Source organism: Clytia hemisphaerica, unplaced genomic scaffold (genome assembly GCF_902728285.1).
Source record: "Clytia hemisphaerica strain Z4C2 unplaced genomic scaffold, Clytia hemisphaerica genome assembly, whole genome shotgun sequence".
In the NCBI taxonomy this organism is placed as follows: Eukaryota; Metazoa; Cnidaria; class Hydrozoa; order Leptothecata; family Clytiidae; genus Clytia; species Clytia hemisphaerica.
This window is the reverse complement of record NW_027104020.1, coordinates 68,708-87,330: the sequence shown is the minus strand read 5'-3', so window position 1 is coordinate 87,330 and position 18,623 is coordinate 68,708. Positions and strand designations below refer to the sequence as shown.

Below are 18,623 nucleotides of genomic sequence, written 5' to 3'. Positions count from 1 at the left end.
TGAGCAATTAACAAGATTGTTCAGTAAAGAACAAAATCTACTCATCATTCACAGCATATATATTTTGAAATCAAAAGGATAAAAGTTATGACTCGGGAATCCATCTCCTTTTTTGCATTCATTTTGTAAAAAGCACTGCTAGCTTCGTTGTCGCCACGTTAAGATTGTTTTCAACTTTTCGACTTTAGCATACTATTTTTTCAAGTCGCACAAAAAATATTATTGGAAAGACAAAAGTGATTCAAACGTATACACGCCGTTGAGATTCTGGGATTTCTGCGTTGAAAAATGTTGATAAAACATATTGAAAACTTATGAAAAAATAGAGAACAATTCCTTTGTGAATTACGTGTAATGTTCAAGCCCTATCAATCGATCCTTTTAGCTAAGTAATTCAAAGAAATGAAATTGTCGGACTTTTTATACCAATTTTGTACGATTTGAAATACAGACGGCAACGAAGCTCGCGAACTTCTTCCATATTTACAAAAGTATATGGAAATATCATATTTTCAAGATATTTCCAGGATTGGAAATCTCTTATTTCGCCCAGTGGCATACCCCTCTGTTATGATTGAGTAGTGTGTAGACTATGCTATAGTCTAAGACGAGTTTCATCTAACAGGAACAAACGTGAAGACGGGAATTTTTTACGGTGGTGGCTGTGTGGCAGACTCTATCCGCTGCGAAACATATTACGTTTTTATAATATACAAATGGCAATTGTAAAAACCCATGTAAAGAACTCGGTTGGTTCGCTGCAAGTTTGTGCAGGCCAAGAAGCGGGTTGCGAGGCGGCAATTCATGCGACGAAGGACATATTCGATCACGAAGACACAGAGGCCGTCCTTCTCATCGACGCTGCGAATGCCTTCAATTCCATCAATCGTAAGGCGTTCGTCCACAACATCGGCATCATCTGCCCAGCCATTGCACAGTACGTTGAAAACAGTTACACCAAACCATCAAGATTGTTCGTCATTGGGGGCGTCGAAATTTCCTCAAACGAAGGCACGACTCATAGCGACCCAATCGCAATGGCTGTATATGCAATTGCAGCTATTCCACTCCTTCTAATGGTACTTGAGATTACTGACAACCTGCCAGGAATACAGACAAAATCTGAAGCCTATGCCGAGGACTTCTCAGCTGCTGGATCTATTCAAAACTTAGTGAAATGGTGGGATGCCTTGTGTCGTCTTGGACCCAAATTTGGATACTAATCAACATCACGACGTAAGGGAAACGCCACCTCGGTGCAGTCATCGGTTCAACAACCTTCCGAGACGAATATGTCGCAGAAAAAGTCGACAGCCTCTGTAAAGAGCTACTTCTCCTCGCAGAGATTGGCAAAATCGAACCGCAAGCTGCGTATGTTGGCTTTACCTCAGGGGTTTCGTCACAAACTAACCTTCATCATGAGGATAATACCAGATATCTCCATCCACCTGAGGAGAATCGATCAGATCATTCTTCACCAGTTCATCCCATCAATCACCGGTGGAATCCATCTCAATGAGGTAGAGAGAAAACTGATATCTTTGCCTACCAAGCATGGTGGACTCGCTATTCCCATCTTCGAAGAACAATGTGCCATCGAGTACGCCAACTCTCGACAAATCACGTCTCATCTTAGTGACGCAATAAACTCGCAAACTCGTGAATACATCCCGGATCCAGATCTCAACAAGAAGAAGTCGGCAATTCGCAAACAAAAGATTGACAAAATCAACGAATCGTTGCAACTTCTCGATGCTCTTCTAAATGAAAAACAGAAGTCATTGCTCTTGTTAAACCAAGAACACGGAGCTTCATCTTGGTTGTCAACGCTACCATTGGAGAGCGAAAGTTACAATCTCTCTAAACAATGCTTCCAAGACCTCATTCGCATCCGTTATGGCTGGCAGCTCAATCGAACACCATCAAACTGCGAGTGTGGTGCGTCATTTTCATTAGACCACGCTCTCTCGTGTAAAAAAGGGGGTTTTATATCTCTCTCCGCCACAACAAGTTGAGAAATTTCTTCGCAAAAATGTTGAAAGAAGTTTGCCATGACGTGCAGATCGAGCCATCCCTCCAATCGTTGGTGGGAGTCGAAAACCTTCCGAAGTCGTCGGTAAAATCAGACGAAGCTCGATTAGATGTTTCAGCAAGAGGTTTTTGGGTGACAGGCCAAAAAGCATTCTTTGATATAAGGGTTTTTAATCCACTAGCTAAAAGGTATGTCTCCCTCGAACCACAACGCTGCTACATGATAAACGAAAACGAAAAGAAACGTCACTACAACAATAGAGTGATCGAAATTGAACATGACTCACTAACACCAATGGTATTTTCTGCGACTGGTGGTTACGGTCGAGAATGCGGCAAAGCTATTCGACGGCTTGCCTCTATGATTTCCGAAAAGAGACATTCTTCATACTCCGAGACAATGTCTTGGATAACAAGAAAGATAAACTTTTCGCTGATAAAATCCATTCATGTGTGTTTTCGGACTCCAGAACAGGACATAGTTTTTTGTCCGAGTATTTCTGAGAGTTTTTCAAGAATCTAATTTGCTTTTATTTAACTATATATCTATTTATACGAGTATTTATATATTTATTGTCAGTTTACTATTTTCGTTTGTCTATAGTTTATTTCTCCAAATTTTATAATAGTCTAATATCTAACTTAAAAAAAATATTGACCGCAGCCGAAGTACAGACCGAGCTTGCGAGGTCTGTGCGCAGGATAAGGTCAATATTTTACGTATTCCATTTATAGATCTTACAAATCCCATAAAAAGTGCTGAGTCAGCAAAAAATTGTACTTTTCAAAGAACTTCCAACTGAATTATCTCGAGATCTACAATTTGAAACCCAACAAACCATAAAATTTTCTTGAAGTACTCTTTCAGGGCTATCCAGCGAAAGTGCCTAAAAATTCGAAGGAAAAATGCTGACGTCAGCAGAAAAAGGGCTAAAACGGCCATTTTGACGACTTTGGCGGGCCCTAGCTCCGCAACGGATGTTCAAAACCAAACATATGACCCCATTTTCTTGCTCAGCACTTCGAGCTCTATCAGATTAGCGCAAAAGTTTGTTCATTTGAGCACTTTGAAAAATCGACTAGTAAAGATTGAGCAAAAGACCCCGTTTTAGGTCAAATTTTAGGGTTTTATCACCTATTCAGCCTGAAAACCATCCCAAACTGTAATCTATAGGTACATAGGAAGCTAAAAAACCATGTTTCACAAAGTCCCGTTCAAGGTGGCCAAGAGAACCAATCAAAATAGCGCATTTTCTTGTATTGACCGGCTTTTACTTCAACCAGTTAATAATATATTATACGGACGATAGCATCGTCTAAGTAGTGTGTATAGCACGGAAAAAGCGAAAAATTTCGAGGGGGCGCAGTCGCCAATCCGCCATCAAAAAAGGTTGGCGTTAGATTTTGTTCACGTGTCAAACGCATGCTAAAGTATCTTTCCAGTTTCACACACACCTCACTCTTTGCAGTCAAGCATCCAACAAGAGTGGCTCCACTTTCAGAAAGTTAACTTCATTATACGCCTTGAAGTGACTCAATTCCCTGAAAAAAACAGTAAGTTTTTTTCTTTATTAATTGTAATTTGTGATTAGACCACTATCATTTTGTAAACGTGAATATTCTACGAACAGCTTTCTATCATCAGTATAATAAACCCAGTCCATTCCACTGGAGTCCATTACATATAAATGATGATTCACCTTTGAGCTCTCTCTTCATTCTCAAGGTGAAAGTGAAATGTCAGTAATACTATGGTTTTCACATAACCAGACAATCTCAATCGAACGGAATCGACGATCGAACCAGTCGAACCAAATCGAACGCAATCGACCGATTGAAATTCGATTGTCGAACGCAATCGAATCTCAATCGAATATTACCGCAACTTTCAGATTCGATTGATATTCGATTGCGTTCGATTGATGTTCGATTGCGTTCGATTGCGTTCGATCGTCGATTTATTGACCCCCAGATTGTTCATCGCATAATTTCTACGGGAAATCGAAAGTAATAGACCTTTTTTCAAAGAGGACGTCCTATTGAATAATTATGTAGTCCAGCCATAAAAACAATGATAGAGCCATGCATAATTACTGTATCATGCATATTGTAATAATTATGCATGGTTTTATCATTGTTTTTCTGTTGGACTACATAATTATTCGACAGGGTGGCCTCTTTGAAAAAAGGTCTATTTCATTCGGCTTGTGATGTTTGAGAGCTTGGATGTTGGGAAGCTGCAAGAATAAAGCCAGACGATCTCAATCGAACGGAATCGACGATTGAACCAGTCGAACAACAATCGAACCAATCGAATATTACCCAGAATTTTGACGTTCGATTGAGATTCGATTGCGTTCGACAATCGAATTTCAATCGGTCGATTGCGTTCGATTTGGTTCGACTGGTTCGATCGTCGATTCCGTTCGATTGAAATCGTCTGGACATAACTAGCTAATGATAACTGGTACACACCTCCCCATGACGTATGGTCCCGCCAAAACCAGACGTTACTACTGTATCGATTAAAATCTATAGCTAATCGATAATTAATCGATTGACTAAATATCTATTATAGTATTAAAAACGATAAATAAATAATACACCTTTCCCATAATTCAAAGTTCTCAGAAATATGGCCTGGGAAAATGTGCGCTCCATCGTTATTGTACAAAATTGTTTGGGAGGTAAAGAAACGCGTTTTTGCCTGCGAGGGGTTAGGGAAAGTGGGTTTTCTACCTTTCCTGTAGTTCATAAAACTAGTGTGCTGATGCTCTCCACTGTTTGGTCTCTGGAGGTAAAAACAACCCGTTTTTACCTACGTTTCCTTAGGGAAAGTTGGTTTTTTGAGCTTTTCTTAAGTTCTGGCGAATAAAACCCCCTCAAATTTTAGTATGATTTTAGTATCTATTCATGATGTTATACCACCCTGAAAATCTCTTGCCAAAAGAAGATTGCTATCAAAAGTTAGAAGCTGAAAACCAACCTTCCCTAACCCCTCGCAGGCAAAAGCACGTTCGTTTACCTCCCAACCAATTTTATACACAACCGGTGGAGCGCACATTTTCCCGGGCAATTTCTGAGAAGTTTGAATTACGAGAAAGGTGTATTAACCCAAGTTTCATGGATATTATCGATTAAAAATCCAAAGGGTCGAAGTATCGATTATATCCATATTAATCGATATTATCAATTATTAACACTGTAATCGCACGATGGGTTATTTTTTCTTATTTGGCACGCCCTCAAAGAGAGCAATTAATCGTTAATTGCATTTTGTAGAGAGCAATTAATCGTTAATCACACTCTTCAATACCGCGCCAATGTTTACAAAATTGATTCGAATGTTTTTTGGACCTACCCCGGTGGGGTGGAGGTGCTATAAATTAACCCATGTTCGTTCGTTCGTTAGTGTGTTAGTTACCAGCTTTTCTCGAGATTGGTTCATTAGTTTTTTCTGATTTTTGGCACAAAGGTGCATAACCATAAACCCTCGAATGTGACGGAGCCCGATTTTCGAAAAAAAAAATTTTTGGGCAAATTTGGGCCAAAAAACGGCTTAAAAACGGGTTTTTTGGACTTTGTGAAAAATTGGATCATTAATTTTTTCTGATTTTTAGCATGAAAGTAGGGTACAATCATAGTTAAAGCTTGGCTCAAGCAGATTTTTGCAAAAAAATTTTTTTGGCTCAAAAATCGCATTTTTATCTATAAGAACCACTTTTAATAAGAAAACATCAATGTTCTTAGCCATATTATTATTATTATTTTTATTAGTTTTTTTACGATGAAAATGTCACGGTGGAGGGTAATGATTTGAGTTTTCTGTAAACACTTATTATTTTTTTGGCTGAAAAACGAATCTTTATCTATAAGAATCACTATTTATGAGCATATATCAATGTTATCAGCCAAATTGTTTTATTATTATTTTTTCTAACAGAAGAAAATGTCACGGTAGAGTGCGACGGTTTGAGTTTTCTGGAAACCTTATTTATTAAGCTGTGCATTTTTCTGATAGTGGTTTTTATAAAGAAAAGCGCTTAATAGCTTTTTTATTTCTTTTTCAAAAATCTTTTTCAATAGTGTTGATAGTTTCTCTCAATAGATATGCTTTCATTTTCTTTATTTTTTTTTGTATTTTGACCAGTTATGTCTTATGTGTTTCAATGTTCACTGATTAGTTTGATAACCAGGTAGGTCCATAAAAGTATCGCTTGTTCTTACATTTTTTTGCATCAAACGTTTTAATTGCGTTCAAAATTTATTTTGTGAGAAAGAAAATCAATAAACAACAATAAAAGAAAGACACATAGAGAAGAGAAAAATATAAAAATCTCAGTCATAATTTCTGTAATTTACTTTCCTAACTGGGAAAAAGTAGTGAAAGCCATTGTGCCTGATTGTGCGATTAGCTCGTAATCACATAATAACTCGTACAATTCGAAAATTTAACTCGTGATTTTTTTGTTTCGAATTTTCCTCGTCCTTTCAGACTTGGAAAATTAATAACAAAAAAATCACTCGTGCAATTATATTCGAATTGCACTCGTTATCATGTGATTACATATACTAATCGATATTATTGATTAAAATCTATGGTGATAATTTAATTGATTGCTAAAAAATTGTTACCAGTATCAATTAGCTATCAATGATTGTTTTTAATCTATATTTAATCAATCGATTACCCATCGATTAGCTATCGATTTTAATTGATAATTGATTTTATCGATTTTAGACTTAGACAAAAAATCTTTGTTGCTGCTCGTTTGAACACATCTAATCAGATTCTACAGCTACTTTCTCTGTCAAAACACTACAATTAGTTGTTTCTTTTTGTTTTGCCAGTTTTCATCCAACAATGAGAAAAAATTTGTCATTTTATAATTGCTCTTGGGAATAATGTAGGTGTTTATATTTTCGCCTTTGATAACAAAATATATTTATTGCCTTGGGAAATCTGAAAAGTCATCTGGGAAATACTATCATACTGTAGTTTAACATGTTTTTTTGCAACTTAGCTAAATAGTATACATCTTTATTAAGTCTAAATTATACTATTAGAGTTAGATATAACCTTAACTAGAAAAAAGTTTGGGTGACACTGTGGGTTCACTTCAATTCAGTGTTCTGAAACCAGCTCATATATAATATATACAACATCCAAATACATTTCTAGAATTTCCAATTGGGCAGGTTTCTGTATTATGTACATCTTTGTGATTTTAAACATAAGGGATGAAATAGGAAAGTTAAAAACATTAGCACATATGCTGTTGTGGCACTGGTAAAATGAGGTTAAAGCACTAAAGTATAGACAGTGCAACAATTTATCAGAACTTGGAGTCCTAAATCTTTCTTGTAAAGATTAGGGCTAGCAATTTTGCTATCAACTTGTCTACCCTTAAATACTTGGAGATAAGTCCAAAAGTCAAAATATTCCTAAGCCTCATTTAACTGCATTCAATAGTAAAAACTGGGCTCATTTTGTGTTCAATCTTGAGCAAAAATTATCTTATTGAGCAACATTGTCATGATTTTTAGGATTTTAGAGTTACGAAAGACTTTAAACTTGGCCTTATCTTTATACGAAAGGTGTAGGGCTCAAACTTCTGATGAATTGTTGCACTATCCATATGATGCTTTCACAAAATCTGGAACCAGGAATCATGGGTACTCATTTTGGGCAAAAATCTCAGCCAAAAATGCGGTTAGTGTAAAACACAGGTCACGGGTCACAGGTCATGAGTCACAGGTTACAGGTCATACAAATTACAGACCGGAAAACTGTAACGCACTCGTAACATACAACTCATAACATATTATAATATGTAATGTAAATATATTATCAAACTATTAAGTTATAAGTCATAATTTATTTAGAAGACTAAAACGACAAATCATCAACCCCAAATATTGACAACAAATGACACTTAAATTATGTAAATAATGATGTTATCTCAAAGTATGAGGTTTTGTACACCAATTAACAATAAAATATTCTTTATGTATGATGCTGACGCTGCAAGTGGATATAGATTGACAGGTTTTGAAAACAATAAATAATCCAAGAGAGCTGTTTTAGACAGTTACATCAAAATGCCTCGAAAATGTCAATATGAAAATTGCGTAATCAGAGAACGCATGTCTCGCTCATTATAAAAAGGCCGAGACTTTGAATAATTGGATTGTAACATCGAGTTAAGTCTCTTTTGTTAAGTCACCAGGGGGTAAATAAAACAGACCTTGATACATTTATCGTTCGTTTCAACTTGACCATTCGTTTAAAACTCAGCCTCCTAAATATTTGGGGTAGGTAAAATATGTACAAAGAAATTCATACTTTTCCAACCCGGCGAATCTTTAAAAAAGAACCGAACAATAAAATATAATTACCCTTTCCAAATAAACCTCTCCGGGGGCGAGCGTAGTCTACTCTAACGTAATTGTAAAATTTATGTGATGGTGTTTGACAAAGTAATGTAATGTTGTTTGGGGAATTATGAAGTTCTCTGGAATTTCGATTGCATTTATTCAGGTTGATTTTTTATGATTTCTAATGGTACTTTTTCTAATGAGTTTGATTACTCTGTTCTCACACTATGTCTTTTTTTTTCGCATCCTTTTCCGTGATTCTTTTATTTATATTTTTAAAGACAGGTAAGAAGGCATATTGATGTAACTGTTAGAGAGATGAAAATAGTGACGTCATTTTATCAAAAATACAAAGCAGGGGATAAAAATATCGAAACATTTGTAAAATATAATCCCATTGACGCTATTTTCATCAATTCTTGTTATCATACCCAAGGTGATGCAGGAGATAAAATGAGATATGACATAGTGATTGTGAAATAGCTATTTTCCTGTTAGAGGGCTGTTTAAAGCAAAGGTGAGATCGATATTCGAATATTTCTTTATTCTTTGTATATAACATATGTAACATGCGTATAACATTGAAAAGACAATATTTTTCATGTGTGATATAGATGTAATATATAATACAAGTATATTACAGGTCTCTGTTATACACGGTATAAAACGCGAAATCACATAGTATGCACGTGGGTAGATTTTTAGCTTTAAAATAGTTCTAGATCAATAAAATACCTTTGGAATTATATTTTTGACATTAACAGCTTTTTTTCAAGCATTTTCTTTGTGTTTTACAGTAATTGAAGCTGACCTGTCAACACTGACCTGTGACCTGTGACCTGTGACCTGTGTTTTACACTAACCGCCAAAAATGTATATACTTTTAAAGTCAATTTTACAAAATTAAGGCTTCAGGGGAGTTAGAAGTCATTTGAGTGAAATTTCAGCCTCTTTAAGTTATCAAAGAGTACCATTTATTTGATTTTCCTAGAAACCCTTCTGAAATGTGATGAGGAATTATGATTTTCAGATCAAATTTATTTTCTAACTGCCAATTACTGGATGCAATAAAATGACCTCAGCTCTGGTTAAGAAAATGTGACCCCCCAAGCGATTTGGAGTACATTAAAAATGAGACCTGTCTTGGTGCAGACAGATCGATAAAATGTGCGGCAAAAAAGCGGCGAAACGATTTACCGTGCGGTAAAATGATACCTTTGTATCGGCCAGAAATCATCCAAAAATCTTTTCTAAAAATCTATTCAAACGCACTCGATCGGTCACTAAAGAGCACCATTTGAATAAGTGCGGTATTCAGTGCGGTCATGGTGCGGACATTTTGCCGTTCGAAACGTTTACCGGCAAACGAGAAATCATAACAAATAGCATACATTTTACGGAATGGTTTTTTACATGACTGTTCGCCAATTTTATAACGTTCGGCAAAATAAACAAAGTTGAACTCAAGAATTCACATGTGAGCATCGAACATCGAACATTGCAAGTTCTTTTTGTGTGTCCAGAAACAAGTTGTTGTTTTGCTTGCTTGAACTCGAGGCTGAAATTCTTATGGCAACCGAAAGAAATATAAACAAACGGCGGGGACCGCACTATCGTCCGCTTTAGTCGGCGCGGACCGCACCATCGTCCGCTTTAGTCGACGTTTTGTACGCACGGACCATACGGTACTGTGCGGTCTTCTGGCCGCTTTTTTCAACTTTTACACGCACAATTAACCAGTAGGAAAGCGGCACGAGCATGACCGCACCATGACCGGTCTCGTTTTTAATGTACTCCAAATCGTTTGGAGGGTCACAAATGAGAAAAAAAGCCTTCTTGGCTCAAAAAAGCACATTTGACAACTTTTTTCACCTATTTTCATGGTTTTGATAGGACAGAGTCATCATTACCCTTATATTACAACAAATTCAGTGACCTAGACCCCTATGAAGTTTGCCAATGGGCCAAAATATCCCAAATTTTAGTCATTTTTTGAGGGATGATTTTTACCAAGTTAGAGCTCAGCTGGTTTCAGAGCACTGAATTGTGTTTAGATAGGATTTCAGCTATTGCTGTATTTCTTTTTGCATAGGAGAAGAAATACCTTGAATTTTTCTTTATTGAATTGAATGCTTTAATATTAGGCTTTAAATCATTTAATGACTTTTTCAGGTCTTTTTCTTTTTGCTGAAGTTCCTTTGTAGTGAGGTCTACTAGCACAAAAAACTTCAGATGGTGATAAAAACATGAGATTTGGCACAGATGACCCTTAGAGGGTCTAAAACTTAATTTCAAACAGCAGCACCAAATTATGTCACCCGGCCACCTATCAGATGAAAATTACAAGCCTTTAAGTTTTGTCTGGAAAGGCTTACCATGACGTCATCACAAAATTTTCAACCTTCATAACAGATAGGAACATTTACCTCACTATTGTTATTTTGGCTCTTCTTAAGTTTACTGTGCACTTTGCTTAAACATACATAGATCAAGTTTCAGTAAAATCCTTTAATTTTTCCCTGATTTTTTTTTGACTTAGTGCATGACAAGTTAAAACATTTGGACATGTTCGTTAAAATGCACTACTAAATCAATCATGGAAAAATTCCAAAAAATACAATTTTGTGCCAAACTTTCTAACTATCACAGGTCTATGAAATTTTTCGAGGGTATTCTTTAGGTAAGATGGAAGGGATTGTACTGATCAACCAATTACTATTTAAGGTTTGTATTTTATTAAAAACATTGCAAATTGTTTTGTGGTCCCTGCAGATTACAGAAAACATTAAGCAAGAAAAGTATCATCGTAGATTCAAGAAAATGAGTAAAAAGTACAATTTTTCGAGGGTGTGCACTCCCTGTGCACTCAGTTATTCATTTTTTTGCGCAGCTTTTCTCCCCTTTGAAATGAGGTAGAGGACTCAGTTTGCAGTATGCATAGGTAGACTCTTTATCCCAAGACGTTTTTTTGTTTGTCACAAAATATTAAGATGTAGTGTGAAAGTGTAAAGTAATAAAGTGACAACACCCAACACCTAGGAAATAGCAGTTTAGTAGTACGTAGAGTACGTTTTAAAAAATGTACACGTCCATTTAGACGATCAAGAGAGAACAAGTAATATTTTTTATGAATGTGTAGTGAGAAGTTAGCACATTCATTCCTAAGCAAAGTAATTTGTTATAACTTTTAATCAAACTTATGAAATCCTGAACTAAAGGTGGTTTTGCATTTACAATGGAACTTTTAGTTTTACAGCTGTCATGTTGACATGAAATTGAAATCAGAAATTTGAAACCAATGAAAAAAGTAAAGTTGGCAATAATCTTATTAAGCTACTTTTTGTCAGAGATTATGAAAGATCATGTTTTATTTTCAGCAACTATTGCTAAAGATATGAAAAAGAATGAGATGATCATGCTATTATGAAAGAATATCGTAGCCAGTCTTTCCAGTTTAATTTTTTTAAGGTTGCGAGTCTTTTTTTTTAATTTATGGACTTTGCAATGAATTTCAAGTGCATTAGTTCTTATTTATACTTTCGTAAGAACTCCTTAATACAATACTTTTCATAATTTCTTTTAAATCACTAGAAAATGTCTGAAGCTTTCGTGAGTTTGATAACCAACGACGACTATGCACGTGGCGCAGATGTATTGGGCAAATCCCTCAAAAGAAGTGGAACAACTCGCAAATGCGTGCTGATGGTAACAGATCATGTCTCCTCTCATGTTAGGTGAGAAGCTTTATCCTTTATAACACTGTTTCCCTGTACTTTAAATTTGTTGTATATTATAGAGAAAATCTCAAATTTTGAGAATGTGAATTGGACAAAATGGTGATTTTTATGTTTATGTTTTGCTCTACAACTTACACGCTTTTTTCCTTTAATGGGGTAAGTTTTCGCGGGGATAAAATTTCGCGGATTAGGATGTCATCCTTTTTATCAAAACTCGAAAAATGTCAATCGCGAAATTTAATCACCGCGAAAAATTCAACTCTGAATTTGACATGAAGTACATACCTCAAGCAAAGACGGAATTTTTGTGAAAATTTTGAGCATAAAAATAGCGTATTGAGCGCTTTCTTGTAGTTATTCACCTTAATCACCACAGAAATTGCAATTTTTAGTAATGAGAATTTATCTTTTGAAAAGAAAAAGAGGATTTTCTTTCTTTCGTTTTTAACTTAGCATTAGGCTGTTCGAGGACTAAAAATGAGTTTTTTAATCTGTTATGTGCTGACGTGAAAAGTATTGATATGTACCGATGTAAAAATAGTTCTACCTCGGCTTAAATTGATGCTTGGCGTAATGCATACGCATTTTACTTATCGCGCATTTATTGAAAAGATGATGATTTTAACTTTTGTATCTTAGAGATGGCTTAAAGCAGTATTGGGATGAGATTATCGACGTAAATCTGCTTGAAAGTGGAGACGAGGAGAGACTTGCCATTCTTGCTAGACCAGAACTAGGATGTACCTTCACCAAATTACGAGCATGGACTCTAAAACAATATGAAAAATGCGTTTTTCTTGATGCAGACACTATGGTTCTTCAAAACGTTGACGATTTATTCGAGCGGGAAGAACTTTCTGCTGCCCCTGATGTCGGATGGCCTGACTGTTTCAACACAGGTGTTTTCGTTTTCAAACCTAATGTTGATACCTACCACAAATTGCTCGAGTTTGCAAAAAAGATGGGTAGCTTCGATGGTAATTACTTTCCTTCCTTTAATCAACATAGAGAACCTTGAAAACGATTTCGATTTAAATTTGTTTTTAAGCAGTGTGTTTACCCGCCTTATTCCAATAATAATATTGCCAGCTTATGAATCTTATTACTGTAGATAAAAAAGAAAACACTACACATTTTCTTCTATATCACATAACAGGTTGCTAAGGCTCGAGGGCTCAAACTAGCTGATTTTTTTCACTGTCTCGCAAAGTAAAATCTTTTTCGATAACCTAACCATGTAAACGATAGCCCTTGACCCAACAAACATCATTGTGTCATAATAGTAGTGGTAGTCAAAGCAGATTTTTCCGAAAATGAGCAACCCCAGCACTGACCACAAAATTGGAGTTGCTTATAAAAAATGTGTTGAGCGACCGGAAAAACAGCCAAAAAAAACTTGAAAACCCGCTAAGATTCTATCTATCAGAGCGACTTTGAAACTTTAAGGCACCCTTATTTTCGAAGTGATAAAAGCCATAAACTTTATTAAATTAACATTTTGTTAGATGTCCATGGACTTTCTTCTGAGAAATTTCTTCGGATTTCCAGGATTTCCATTGGTATGAGATATCCAAATCTTCCAACTTCTTTTTTCAGGTGGTGATCAAGGTTTATTGAATGACTTCTTCTCGGATTGGTCGGCAAGTGGCTCCTCACGTCGTCTTCCTTTCGTATACAATATGGTGGCTAATATCACATACAGCTACACTCCTGCTTTTATGAGGTATTCCTTTCCTTCTGGAATCAAAGTTACGTTGATCTATCCTTTCCTTCTGAAATCAAAGTTACGTTGATCTATTCTACATTTTGTGCATCCTCTAGATCATCGAGTAATGTTCAAGTAATGGGTGCAATGTAATGTGACTACCTAACCTTCAGTGGATTAATTTTCGCGTGGATTTTCTCCGAGAATCTAAACTAATTTTTGCGTGGAAATTTTGCAAATGGACCTCTTTTTCGCCCGATTTCTTCTAATGTCGTACTGTATGGGATTTGCCCAATTTCGCTAGAGGATGAGAAGAAGCCTAACTCGTTCTACTTGTGACCAGTTCCAAACGTGTATGTCAATTGCCCTTTTTTTGTTAAAGGTATGGGCAAGGTGTAAAGATCGTCCATTTCTTGGGAGCTATCAAACCCTGGCACCATCATTATGACGATAAGACGGGTAAAGTACGTAACATTGCAACACCTAGCGTTTCGGATGACATATTTGCTCAAATGTGGTGGGATATGTACAAAGTTGGAGGAGGTGCTTCTTCAGTAAGTCAGTGTGTTCATCCGTACAATTGAATATCACTTCCACTTCCATAGAACTGTTTTACCAGAGGGTTGGTAATCTATTAGTGAAACATTTTTAACATAGGTTCCGTGGTTAGCCTGAGACGTCAGTTTCGTAGTTGCGAGAGGTGTTTCTTGGGGTGTTCTTTGCACATGTTCGTGCACATAGGGCATGTTACATGCAGAGGTAACTTATATGAATGATAACTCGGGTCCTAAAGATCACAAAAGGCGATGAAAAATTGACTGGCCCCTATTTGACTTGATTCCTTTTGCTTAGGCCTTAGAAAGAATAAATAATGACGTCATATTTTGACCTAAAATGTACCATAACTTCTTGTGATTTTTTGTTACCTTCTCTTCCCTGTGTTCGCGTGATTGCGTGACTATTGGGACGTTTTTCTTGTGTTACATTTATAGAGTTATAGCCAATATAGTTTGGTTTAATTTATGATTCTTGCTACTTTTGCTTGACGAACAGATTTTTGCGATTTTCGTTTTGAACAAAATATTTGGCGTGATAGCGTATATTGATAACATTAAAGTCAGTTCGTTTAAGTCTGCACTAATCTTTTTCTGCTCGCCACTTTTCAAAAAATGTTTCAATTCTAACAAATAATCCCTTTTTTGGACCTACCCCGGTGGAGGTCCTATAAATTAACCACCGTTCGTTCGTTCGTTCGTTCGTTCGTTCGTTCGTTCGTTCGTTCGTTCGTTCGTTCGTTCGTTCGTTCGTTCGTTCGTTCGTTCGTTACCAACTTTTCTCGAGATTGGCTCATTAGTTTTTTCTGATTTTTTTGCACAAAGATGTGTAACTATAAACCCTCGAATGTGACGGAGCCCGATTTTCGAAAAAAAAAATTTGGGGGCAAATTTGGGCCAAAAAACGGCTAAAAAATGGGTTTTTTTGGACTTTGTGAAAAATTGGATCATTAATTTTTTCTGATTTTTTTGCATGAAAGTAGGGTAGCATCATAGGTAAAAGATGGCTCAAGCAGATTTTCGCAAAAAACATTAGTTGGCTCAAAAAACGCGTGTTTATCTATAAGAATCACTATTAATAAGCATACATCAATGTTCTTAGTCAAATTACTCAATGTTTTTATGAAATAGATGTTTTTTATTGCTCATGAGGGCTTACTTTTAAAGAATATGTGTGTTTAGACAGGAAATTTTGGTTGCTTTGCGTGTTTTTATGGAAAAACTGGCCAAATTCGATATTTTTTTATAAGCACATTATCAATTACTTAGGTATTAGCTTTTCTCGAGATTGGCTCTTTCATTCTTTATGATTTTTTGCACAAAGATGCATAACTATAAACCCTCGAATGTGACGGAGCCCGATTTTCGAAAAAAAATGTTTTTGAACAAATTTGGGCCAAAAAACGGCTAAAAAACGGGACTTTTTGGACTTTGTGAAAAATTGGATCATTAATTTTTTCTAATCTTTTGCATGAAAGTAGGGTACCATCATAGGTAAAAGATAGCTCAAGCAGGATTTTGCAAAATAATTTTGTTGGCTCAAAAAATGCATCTTTATCTATAAGAATCACTATTAATAAGCATACATTAATGTTCTTATCCAAATTAATCAATTTTTTGACGAGATGGATGTTTTTTGCTCACAAAGTCTTGAATATGAAAGAATATTTCAAGAGCATGAATTTTTGGTTGCTAAATGTTTTTTTTATAAGAAACAAACGACTAATTTTAATAGATTGTCAATATTTGTGTTCTGAATGATTATTTAATGGTCACGTCACGTAGATATCAATTTTAAATATGTTAAATGCACAACAAGGTAGGTCCATAAAAGTATCACTAGTCAACGTATGGTTCTAACATATTACCGCTGAAAAGGTAATTCAGAACACAATAATTTTTGAAAAAAGTAGTTCAAAAGATTTTACGAAATGAAGATGAAAAAATGAACTTTTTATCCTTTGATGCCAATACTTCATTTTTGGTACAGAGGTACTATTTCCTCAAAAATTATAGTGCTCTGAATTATCTTTTCAACGGTCTATGATAATATGTTAGCATATCATTCGTCGGAAAAGGGAAAGCAAGCCTAAACTTTTGAATATCTTGGAAATGCTGCGCGAATTTTATAGTATTCTTGATTTGAAATAATTTAAATTTATCAAACTCGTTTGCAATTTATTCACCGACCCCCTTTTTTGCTACTTCTAATCTGATCAAGTGTTCCATTCAAGTGTCAGCTCCAAAAGATGTTTTTGTGTGTCACATACAGCATGTTTGAAATTAAAACGGACCGTTGTTAAACCTTCAAGATTGATAGTTATTCTGTGCTGTTTGATGTATAAATCTTTTTTGACGAATCCTATCTTCTTCCACCAGAAACCAAGCAGTTCTCCAAATTCGTGGCGCAACTGGGAAGAAGCACGTGCCGTGTATGCTGATCGTCGACAACAATGGGAGCAAGGTGTTCCCGACTACCAAGGAGAAGATCGTTTTGATAACATTCTCACTCATATGAAAGCCATGATGGTCGCCACTGCACCTATAGAAACCGTCCAAAACAAATCCGCAGATGTCCAAAAGACAAAGCCTAATACCACTGACAAGCAAACCTAAAATGCCTTGGAACTTTTAAACATTGTCCCCGAAATTCTAGTAAAATTGAAAATTGAAAATAACTTATTAGCTGCAGCAAAATTATTTATTTTTTGTATGGTTTGTTGCATTATTCTTGTAGTAAGCTTTTATATTTTTTACAATGCCTCTGTTTCTGTTAAATTTTGTACACTTAGAAAATAATATTATTAGAATATATGATTCATAAATCTCTTAAGAAATTATATATACATCATGGAATTTTGCTACCAAAGCTAAGAATACTATTTTAATAGCATTTTCAATTATAAATTATCCCCAAGTTAGGCCCAAGTTAGGCTCACTGCTTTTACAAAAGTGCTGCTTGAAACGTATGTACTAAATGTTAAATCTATTATGAATTAGGATCCTAACCTAAGAATGTGCTGTAAGAATATTTCAGGATGATTTCCCCAAAAACGTTAAGAATATCCATGATAAAATTAGTCTGAATCGCAGACCTCTACAAAACCCTAGGTAGTATAGGTCTGCTTAATGATCTACCAACCGCTTTCCGGTTCGCTAAGGAAATCTTGGCGAGTTAATAATTTGATTGACATTGATGTGCGATATTTTCGAACGTTTTCAATGGAATGTTTACATTCGAAATTCGAATCCCAGACCAGAAAAACAAAACAGAAAAAAGATAAAAAAACAATCTGATGCGCGCATTATGTACAGTCTGTAGATTTATTTTTGACTTTTGCTTTTATAAGATATCTGGTCTGTAAATTTATCAAAACTTTTCCATCAGCTCTTCGGTCGAAGCTCAAAAAATACAAACATGAACACAAAAGTGAAAGAAAACAACCAGAAACACCCCAACCTCTTCAAAGAATTGAAGCTAAGTACCTGAAAAGATACAAAGGCCACACAGTATTAAAAAGTGAAATGCCAAAGCTGAAGAAAAGTTCTTTCTTTGTTTTAATATTTAAAGGCCCTTGTTGAAGGAACAACAACACTCCCTTTCCCCTTTAGTAGAATCATAAAGAAGTAATGTCAGAAATATTCAATATGACCCCCAAAATGTACTGTATAAACATAACTAGAATACCTTGAAATAATCTGCAACATATCTGTAGAACTGACAAAATAATTATCTGGAGCCAAAGTGATCAACGAATCCAGTGTGGTAAAAAATTATACACTCATACAAGTCCAAATTCAAGCATCAAAATGTAGTTTTATGAAGCAAAATTTTGTTGGTGCACACAGAAGATACATCAAGGCACTTATATTCAATAAATCTAAAATTTCTCATCTTTTACAAAATCTGCACATTAAACAAGAAAGGAGGAAGAAAAGCAAGCAAACTTCCTTCCGCCTACTTTTTTTTCGAAATCCAAATATATTTTCCAATCTATGATTTGGTGCCTCACAGAAAATTTTAACATTACGTAATGTTATATTTGTAGACACTCGCCAGCTAAAATTGTCTTTAGCCGTATATCGGCTAAAGGCGGCAAATCTCTGGACAAAGGAAATATCGCTTATTAAGCATCCTCTATAAGGAGCACGAATCCGTTAGTGGATGCCAGCAGCCTATGATAAAATGGATTTAAACCATTGTTATAAAAAAAAGAA

At 35.5% G+C, this 18,623-nt stretch overlaps 1 protein-coding gene across 2 annotated transcripts; it reads left to right on the top strand.

Moving 5' to 3' along the window:
- The first annotated feature begins 3,389 nt into the window (after positions 1–3,389).
- On the top strand, positions 3,390–17,242 carry LOC136811453 (glycogenin-1-like). Of its 2 annotated transcripts, none has more exons than XM_067068062.1 (6): positions 3,390–3,585; positions 12,001–12,143; positions 12,786–13,123; positions 13,743–13,869; positions 14,234–14,405; positions 16,785–17,242. In XM_067068062.1, exons 2-6 carry the CDS (start codon positions 12,004–12,006, stop codon positions 17,019–17,021), a joined length of 1,014 nt encoding a protein of 337 aa, XP_066924163.1. In that variant the 5' UTR covers positions 3,390–3,585; positions 12,001–12,003; the 3' UTR covers positions 17,022–17,242. The 2 variants fall into 2 exon arrangements, with proteins under 2 accessions (XP_066924163.1, XP_066924162.1); XM_067068061.1 differs by lacking the exon at positions 3,390–3,585 and adding an exon at positions 11,062–11,133.
- Positions 17,243–18,623: the final 1,381 nt, after the last annotated feature.

Bases quoted from the DNA above. Each gene is read 5' to 3' on its own strand.
- LOC136811453 (XM_067068061.1), top strand. From the start codon at position 11,095: ATGGAAGGGATTGTACTGATCAACCAATTACTATTTAAG. The intron at 12,144-12,785 runs GTGAGAAGCTTT...TTTGTATCTTAG, and splicing joins CATGTCTCCTCTCATGTTAG to AGATGGCTTAAAGCAGTATT. The intron at 13,870-14,233 runs GTATTCCTTTCC...TTTTTGTTAAAG, and splicing joins TACACTCCTGCTTTTATGAG to GTATGGGCAAGGTGTAAAGA.